The following is a 9,246-nucleotide window of genomic DNA, read 5'->3' as shown; positions in this document are numbered from 1 at the left end:
CTCTCTCCCTATCTCTCTCACACTCTCTCTCTCTCTCCCTCCCTCCCTCCCTTCCTTCCTTTCTTTCTTCATTCATTTTTGGCTGCATTGGGTCTTCATTGCTGCTCGTGCGCTTTCTCTACTTGTGGCAAGCAGGGACTACTCTTCGTTGTGGTGCGCAGGCGTCTCATTGAGTGGCTTCTCTTGTTGTGGAGCACGGGATTTAGGAGTGTGGTCTTCAGTAGTTGTGGCACGCAGGCTCAGTAGTTGTGGCTTGCAGGCTCTAGAGCACAGGCTCAGCAGTTGTGGAACATGGGCTTAGTTGCTCTGTGGCATGCAGGATCCCCCCAGACGAGGGCTCAAACCCGTGTCTCCTGCATTGGCAGGCGGATTCCCAACCACTGAGCCACCAGGGAAGTACTAGCAGGTGTTAACATTTTATGACAATAATTCAGGTTGTTTTGTTTCTCAAACAAAATTTTATAGATTTAGTTGATTCTCACTTTGTGCTCCTCCTTAATTGCATCCTCTTCTCTTTCTCTGCCAGGTAACTATGATCAAGATATCATATGAAAAAAAAAAAAAGATACCATATGTTCTTCCTCTGCATACTTTGGTAAGTTTGAGATATATATTTGGTGTTAAAAATATTTATAATTAAAACTTTATATAAATTATCATATATATACAGCCTATCCCAGTTTGAATCATAATGTATCCTATTGCAGCATTTCAAATTAATGTTATATAATTTACCCATGTTGACATGTGTGGATTTTGTTCATCATTTAACTGCCAAATAATACTCCATTGTAGAAATGGATCACAGCTGTTTTTTGTCCCCTATTGATAATCATTTAGGTTGTTTCCATTTATTCACTGCTACACATAGTGTTGCCTTAATTATTAATGGGGATTCTCATGTGCAAGAATCTTGTAAGGTTATATATTTAAAAATGAAATAGCTGGGTCAAAGATGCACATCTTCCTCTGTATTAGATATTGCCAAATTTGTTCTTTGTGGTGTTTGCACTTAATTTACACTTCCATCAATGCTATGTTAGATATCACCTCACACCAGTCAGAATGGCCATCATCAAAAAGTCTACAAACAATAAATGCTGGAGAGAGTGTCAAGAAAAGGGAACCCTCCTACAGTGTTGGTGGGAATGTAAATTGGTGCAGCCACTATGGAGAACAGTATGGAGGTTCCTTAAAAAACTAAAAACAGAGCTACCATATGATCCTGCAATCCCACTCCTGGGCATATATATGAAGAAAACTATAATTCAGAAGGATACATGCACCCACAATGTTCGTTGCAGCACTGTTTTCAATAGCCAAGACATAAGACATGGAAGCAACCTAAATGTCTATCGACAGATGAATGGATAAAGAAGATGTGGTATATATATACAATGGAATATTACTCAACCATTAAAAAGAATGAAATGATGCTATTTGCAGCAACATGGATGGACGTGGAGATAATCATACTAAGTGAAGTTAAGTCAGACAGAGAAAGACAAATATCATATATCACTTATATGCAGAATCTAAAAAAAATGATACAAATGAACTTATTTACAAAACAGAAACGGACTCACAGACTTAGAGGATGAACTTACAGTTACCAGGGAGGGAGGGTGGGTAGGTGGGATAGATTGGGAGTTTGGGATTGACATATACACACTGCTAAATTTAAAATAGATAACCAACAAGGACCTACTGTATAGCATAGGGCACTCTGCTCAATATTCTGTAATAACCTAAATGGGAAAAGAACCTGGAAAAAGAATAGATACATGTATATGTATAACTGAATCACTTTGCTGTATACCTGAAACTAACACAACATTGTTAATCAACTATACTCCAGTATAAAATAAAAATTAAAATAAATAAATAAATAAATAAGAAAAAAACAAAGGAAAAAACCCAAAAAACAATATACTAGATATTCCATTTGCCCAATCCTCCCAAACAGTTGCTATTATCAAATTTTAACATTTTTGCCACTCTGATGAAAGAGAAACATTTCCATTTCCATGATTGCTAGCAAAATTGAACATTTCATTCTCATTTATTTGTCATTAGGTTTTTTCTCCTGCAACTCTCCTGTTTATGCCATTTTCTTATTTTTTATTTTTTTGGGGCTGTCCCTTATAGATTTGTGAGAGTTCCTTCAATATTCTCGATATTTATTATGATTCATTTATATGTGTTACAAATTTTTCCCCCACTTTCTGGCTTATATTTTCACTTTTTAATGTTTTTAAAATTTTCATTTAATAAATTTAAACTTATCAATCTTTTCCTTTATGCTTTGAGCCTTTGCATATTACTTAAGAAACCCTATAATAGTCTTTCAAAAGATTAGAAAATATTTATTTTAACTATGTCAAATTCAAATCCAGTCTCATTGAAAGAATAAAATATTTTGTGTATTGAATCTGGTTTTAATGTCTGGGAGGTAAATTCAAAACTCATCATCTCTAGAGATAGTCACCTGCTCCAATTTAATAATTTCAAACAAGCATAAAATCAGAATTCTTCATCTCATTTTTTTCTGAAAATACAAGAGAACAGTCTAATTTTAAGACATGCCTTGGTTTTTAACTAAAAAAAAATTAAAGTGCATACTAATATATTAAAAATTGTAAGGTAGAAGTTTATTCTTACCTGTAAAATGTTCTCAGTCCCTATTCTTTGACTCTCAGTCTCTTCTGCCTTTCTGTTTTTCAGTCTCTGAAATAAATACACACATGCATTCAGGCATACATATATACAAGTTCCTTCCTCTCCCATATTTCCACTTATTCCATCTTTGATTTCCTGAAAGGGCCCATTCATTTATATTTAATTTGATTTCTAAAGACTGATAGCAAAGCTTTTTTTAGGTAGGGGGTTTCCTATCACCTCCACTTTGCCCATAATCTTCATTTCTTTTTCAAATTTATTTTCATTATTTTTTTTAAAGACAAGGTGTCTCCCACTGAGAGGTGAGTGCTTTAACTGTATACACTCTTTTTCTATTCTTTTCCATTACGGTTTATCACAGGATGTTGAATGTAGTTCCCTGTGCTGTACAGTAGGACCGGGTTGTTTATCCATTCTATATGTAATAGTTTGCATCTACCAAACCTCAAACTCCCAGTCCATTCCTCCCCCACCCCCACACCCCCTTCATTTCTTAATTAAACAGAGAATGAGAAGGAAAGCTGGAGGAAAATTTTTTCAAAGAATTTCTATTGCAACTTAAATTCATTCAGGGTTTGATTTAAATTTGTTTCATATAATTCAATTAAGAAATAATGCCTGTGTAGTGCACTAAAACACTTCCATGCTAACGGAGGTACTGTATATAATATTAGGATGGCAAGATATTAATATAGCATTTGTATTGCAAGATAAGAAATGAGGAGGAGCCAATAGATTGAGTTAGACGGATACATGGGCAGGTTCTGTTTGTGAAAATTCATTACACAAAACTTTTCATCAAATTATATATTTATGTACTTTATGAATATTCTACTTCAATAAGAAGTTTTTAAAGACATAAGAGATCAACCTAATGCAATGTATAGATCCTGATTCCAATAAAAATGGTTTTTTTAAGCCTTTATTTGCAATTGAGGAAATCTAATATTTGACAAAATTAAGGAATTATTATTGTTTTAAGAGTCATAGTGGTATAGTAGTGGTTATTTTTTTAGTCCTTATATTTTAGAAATACAGGTAAATATTTAATGGATGCAACAAAATGTTATCTGACATTGGCTTTAAGGTAATCCAGTGGGGTGGAACAAGTAATGGGGAAAAACTGGTCTGGTTTGACACTTACTAAAACTGGATAATGGATACATTGGGATTCATTGTACTATTTTTCTTCTTTTGAATGTGTTTGAATTTTCTGTAATGTAGTGAAAATGTACACTTACACACACACGTATACACACATACAAAGTTAAATTGAGAATTCATCATTTCTCATGCTGATAATTTTTCACCCTTACTCATAGTTTTTCTTGATTTAGTCATTTGGAGAAAAGGAATCTCTGGGAAATTTTTCATTACTCTGTTTAGACGCAGGATGGCACTCTTTGAATAAGTAATTAGCCAAAGTCCACTTCTCATTGAATAATCTCCTTTCCTTTACAATGCTGCTACTTCCTAAGGTAGTTTGTCTTAGTTGAGAGTAAAAACTTTTCAGTCAGCTTATACAGATAATTACTACTCACACTTTAATTTTAGTTTTCTCTGCTGGCTATGTCTATCTACTACCAGTTTTTAAAAATTAAGGATAAGTCTCAGCAACTATTTAAAGTGTGGTTTGATGCTAAACCAGCTGTGTGCCCACACTTATTTTTAGTATTTACAACTATTGCTATGAGATTAGCCATGTTGTGTATTTTAATGCAAATATCTATATCTATATATCTATATCCATATCTCTCCATGTGAATCACCTTTATTTAAAACTGTCAATTCCAACCACAGGTCATATTTCTACATTTTAAATAGAACTGAGCTAGATACTACAGATTAAGGTCAAGGTGAGGACTATTGACTGTGGACAGATGCTTTCCCCTTTCAGTCCTCAAAAAAGAATGGAAATAACTGTATTCTTGGATGTTCTCAGTCTGATTCATGCCTTCTTTCAGCCAACTATTCATGTATTCACCAGAAGAATTACACCTACTACCTCCGGTGTAGGAAAAAAAAAATAAATAAATAAAATAAGCAATAATGTTAACAGAAGCTTGAAACTTAAGAGCTGGTATTCAGAAAGGTCCTCGTCCCTGTCCCCTTCCCTCCGGTCCAATTCCCCTTTCTGGTTCTGGCCATCGGAAATTGACTTGGCGTTAACTGCTGGAATTTCAAGGCGTCAATTCCGAGCCCCTCCCCCCCGCCCCCCCCTCGGAAACTCTTAAACCTCTCCCTACCCTACTCTCAACCGTAGAGGCAGATAAATGATGCAGCAGATTACACGGCTGAAAGGCAACATTTGTCCTGAGCTATTTTCACATTTTTTCCTGTTTCCGATTTGTGTGCCAGACTTTGTTTGCTTGCTTAGGACATGGAAAACATATTTGGGCATTTCCCCACAGTTTAATGCTAGTAGCTTTCTCCCAGCAAATGAAAGTGAAAGTGCTACATAGTAGCCGTGTTTTATCCTTAAAGTATGGACTGGCAGCTGGTGTGTATGGAGTTGGGGGGGAGGGGTGGGATTGGGAAGCTTGAAAAACCAGTTTTGAGGTTTTGTTTGTTTATCTTGAGATAGTAGCAGGGTTCCTGCCCCCCCCACCCTTGGGGTCTGATTTAGGATTTATTTTCATTTGGGCAGTCATTGAAGTTTCATTCAATATACTGTATTAAAAAAATTGCGCTCCACTTGTAGCTTTCCCCGGTTGCACTTTAAAACACCATCCAGTCTCACCCTCATCTGGAAATAATGCAAGCTTCTCTCTCTTCCCCCGCCCCCCCTCCTCCCCCACTTCTACTTTTTTTTTTTTTTCTTCTAAAGCCCCGCATAACCTGAAGTCAGTAATCAGATGGAAAGTGTGCTGGTCTTAGTTTATTTTAGTCTACTTTCCCTTTTGGTGGCAATTTTAGTTGTTGAGGTATATTAGAAAACAAACAAACAAACAAAAAAAGGCATTTTGTGCACATGTAGCTACCGAGTCTTGAAATCTGCCACTGATTGAAGTTTACTATAGTTTCCTCAAAGACACTGTTTATGTGCAACTTTTAACATTATTGTTGCGTGGACTTAAAAAAAAAATACACGGAGAAGGGCACTACAGATCTTAACAGTGACTTTAGTTCATCTAAAGCCATTCATCCTCCCTCCCCCTTCCCTCTTCCAAGAAACAACTAATCACAAACCAGGCTAGAATTTCTAAAAGAGGTTAGAGGAGGAGGAGGAAAAGAGGCGGAGTGGGGAAGGGGATTGAGGTTAGAAGGGCCAGAATTTCTCTCATTCACAGGGTGGAAAAGTTGACATTGTCTAAACCCTTCTGAATGGCTGGTAGTTGGTTACCCCGATTGTACCTCTACCTCCCCTCCCCCTCCACGTGACGACCCAGGACACATGCGCACCCGACGCAGCCCGGCACATCTGCAGACTGACGTCAGTGTGCTCTGCCTCCGAGGAAAAGCTGCCAAAATTTTCTACTGCTGCAATTCAAGTTGGCTGGGGGCCGGTAGTGAGATCTAGGGCTACTTCAACAAAACTTTGCTGCCCTTCCTGCTCCTCTTGTCTTCTTTTCTCCTGATACCTTTTGATGCTCTTCACATGTTATTTGCATAGCAAAGGCACTAAGCTGTCCAGGAAGAGAGGGCACCACTTCCACCCCCAATAAGTCTTTTTTTTCCCTTCCTTCCTTTCTTTTTTTTCTTCCCCCCCTTTTTTTTTTGTAGGGAGGGGGTGCGGGAGAGAAAGGGGGTTTGCAAAGGCAGCATCTCAGGATGATAGCCTGGATGTATTGAAGGCATCTCTTTTTCTGCCAAATCGGAAAGTCCGTTCTCTAAAGCCCGGGTTAGCCAGACTATAGGGTTTTATTCTGGCTGCAGAATAACTAACTCACTGCTGTGGCTTTGCAAAGGGGGGCAGAAAAAAAAAAAAAGAGGAGAGGGAGTACGTGAGTCGTCCAGTGCAATCTCTATTGTTTGAAACTTACTTTTTATCAGAATTTGAAGATGAAAACGGTAAGGAAGACTTCACAATATTCAATGAAACCTTTTTTTTTTTTTTAAATTAAAACTTGTGCTTTGCTTGTCTTCCGAATAACGCGTAGGAAACTTTTTTCTGTGTGGTTTTTTTTTTCTTTTTTTCTTTTTTTTTTTTTTTTTAAATGGCAATGAGTGAGCTTGACTGAACTCATTTTACAGATAGAAATCTTTTAACTCCAGACTAGTCGGGGGTTGGAGAATTCTGGGTCTTGCAAATATTTTATGATGCAAAAAAATATACGTTTATTATACAAATAGACATGTTTTGTGAAGTATGACTTGATGATGATTTTTGTGGTCTTTAATCACCAAATAGTAATCGGGAAAGTAATAATGATGTGTATTTTAATCTGATTTTCAGTTTTCTTAAAGAAAAACCTTCTGCATTTTATAGTTTCAAGTCAGTGTCTTAAGTAGTCAGACAAGTGCATATTTTATGCCTGGGCTCAGAGGGCAGAATTAATGTGGTAGCTATAGTCCCGATGCTCTAGATATGTTAAGCTCTTAATAGGCTAATCAAAGAGATGGAAATGTGTGTTTTTGATTTACTTTTGGCCACTTGGGACGTGCTAGACTCATAACCCTCCGGAGCCTTGAATATCGGGTATGTCTGTATATATGGTATATGGGATCAAAGTTCAGAGATTGGGGAGGGGTTTGTGCTGGAGGGTTTATTGGAAAGCTGCCTTCAGATAATGTGTACTACAATTCCTGTCTTTGGTAATTTCTTTCCTTGTTGTACTGGAGGCAAAGAGAGCAAGAGAGTGAGAAAGCGCACTGAGAGGGAACAAGAGAGTGAGTTTCTTACTCTTGTTTTTATTTGAGCTGCCGGTGCAACGCGTTTGGGCCAAATGCCAACTGTCTGGGTCACACGCGTTTTATCCAAATAGATTTAGCGCTGCTGTCTGGAAATGGGCTGCTGAATGTTAACTTTAGGATCAACTCAACCAGGGCAGCTCAGACTGTTACCCTCTGTCTGGGTGAAGTGGGATGGGGGTGGGTGGGCGAGGGTGTGCAGAATGAGGGAGGAAAGGGGAAACTGAACTATTGCTTGGAACTTTTAAAAACACACTGGAGTGTGATTTCCAACATATTCCTTTAGGTTCAAATTTCTTGGGCAATTTTTTTTCCTTTCCTTTTTTAGCTTATGTTGATTAGACTGAAACTTAGATGTGTGAATGATAGCTCTCAAAATTCATGACAGAGAAAGAAAGGTAACATAAAACTGGTGTAGTTGAAATTGAGAAAATTAATTTTGAGAGATAATTGTTTTCCTGTGTTTCACCAAAGTGGTAGCTGCAGTTCTGGTTTATATTAATTTAGTGTTTATATGTTATCATTGGTGTTTTGGGCTTTTAAGGAATAGCTATAGAGGCAAATAAGTTGATTTCAAACAAATCAGCTTCATTCATTTCTCACAAATGGCGGCAAATGAAATCTGTATTGTGGTATTAATATTTTTGTGATTCTCAAGGGCAAAAACCTCTACCCTCAAGACCTGAAATACTTTAATATTTTTCATGACTGGGCCAATATGTGTAAGATTAATTCCTACTCTTGTCTACTCTTACCACTTCCTCTTCATTTCCTTGGCAACCATTAGTAACTACTAGTGGATGGGCCTCTATGCCAAATCTTACCCTATGTGTGACTTTCGTGAGAGAATAAAGAGAGTTAACATATTAAGAGAGTTAGTAGCACATTCTTTGGAACATTTGGTGGGGGAAGAGTAAAAGGTGGAAGAAGTGGTTAGCTCTCTTGGTTCTACCAAAGGGCATAGCTGATTATCAACATTTTGAGCTAAGGTCAAGAGAAAAAGGTGTTTCTGTTTTTCAGGAGAGAAGTTATAATACGGATAACGTATATTTAACTTGCCATCTGGAAAAAAACAGTTTGGGACTATATGTAATTTGGGCCTTGATTTTTGTAGAATAATATTTTGTATTTTTGCTTTTGGCTTATTTGCTTTTCTTGTTAGTAAGTTTCTTTAACTGTACCTTTCCTCGGAAACCAATCTTGCAAAATTTATATCTGATCTGGAAACTTTTGTACTTCAAGCCTTGGCATATGGTAGGTGACAATAAATATTTGTTGAGTGAATAAATGGAAAATGAGATGAAAAGTTAATTTTCACATATAAAAATTGAGTACCTGAAGGAAGCATAGTATTGTTGCTTCCTCTGTGAAGACGAAATCGGCTTTAAAAGAAATATCCAGAGTTAAGATGAATGAAAGAAGTCGAGAAGGATGTTATACATGTTCTTTAGCTCCATAATGATAGTTCATGAAAGGAAATTGTTACTTGGCTACTCCTAGATCATTTGAGTGGGAAGTAAAGATGATAGAGGAAAAAGACAAGTAAGTACCCTTCAATAAGGGCAGACTACTGAGGGAATCACTAAAGTGCAAGTTGTCTGATCTTATTTCTACTTAGTGTAGCTTTGATCCATGGAAGCTGTTAAATGATCCCTTAACTCTACTGGTTGGTGCATTTGTCTTAGGGAAAAACGCCTATGTGAAATCAATGTAAAG

General features: G+C 36.9%; 1 protein-coding gene across 1 annotated transcript in view; it reads left to right on the top strand.

Moving 5' to 3' along the window:
• CENPK (centromere protein K) overlaps positions 1-9,246 on the top strand; it is a 50,122-nt gene that overhangs the window by 36,403 nt on the left and 4,473 nt on the right. Inside the window, exon 9 of the mRNA XM_029218814.1 lies at positions 527-595. Coding sequence (XP_029074647.1) covers positions 527-595 — 69 coding nt within the window. The remainder of the gene's footprint in view (positions 1-526; positions 596-9,246) is intronic.

This window comes from Monodon monoceros, unplaced genomic scaffold (assembly GCF_005190385.1).
Source record: "Monodon monoceros isolate NGI ecotype Baffin Bay Population unplaced genomic scaffold, NGI_Narwhal_1 Super_Scaffold_12, whole genome shotgun sequence".
NCBI lineage: Eukaryota > Metazoa > Chordata > Mammalia > Artiodactyla > Monodontidae > Monodon > Monodon monoceros.
This window is presented reverse-complemented; position numbering and strand designations above follow the sequence as displayed.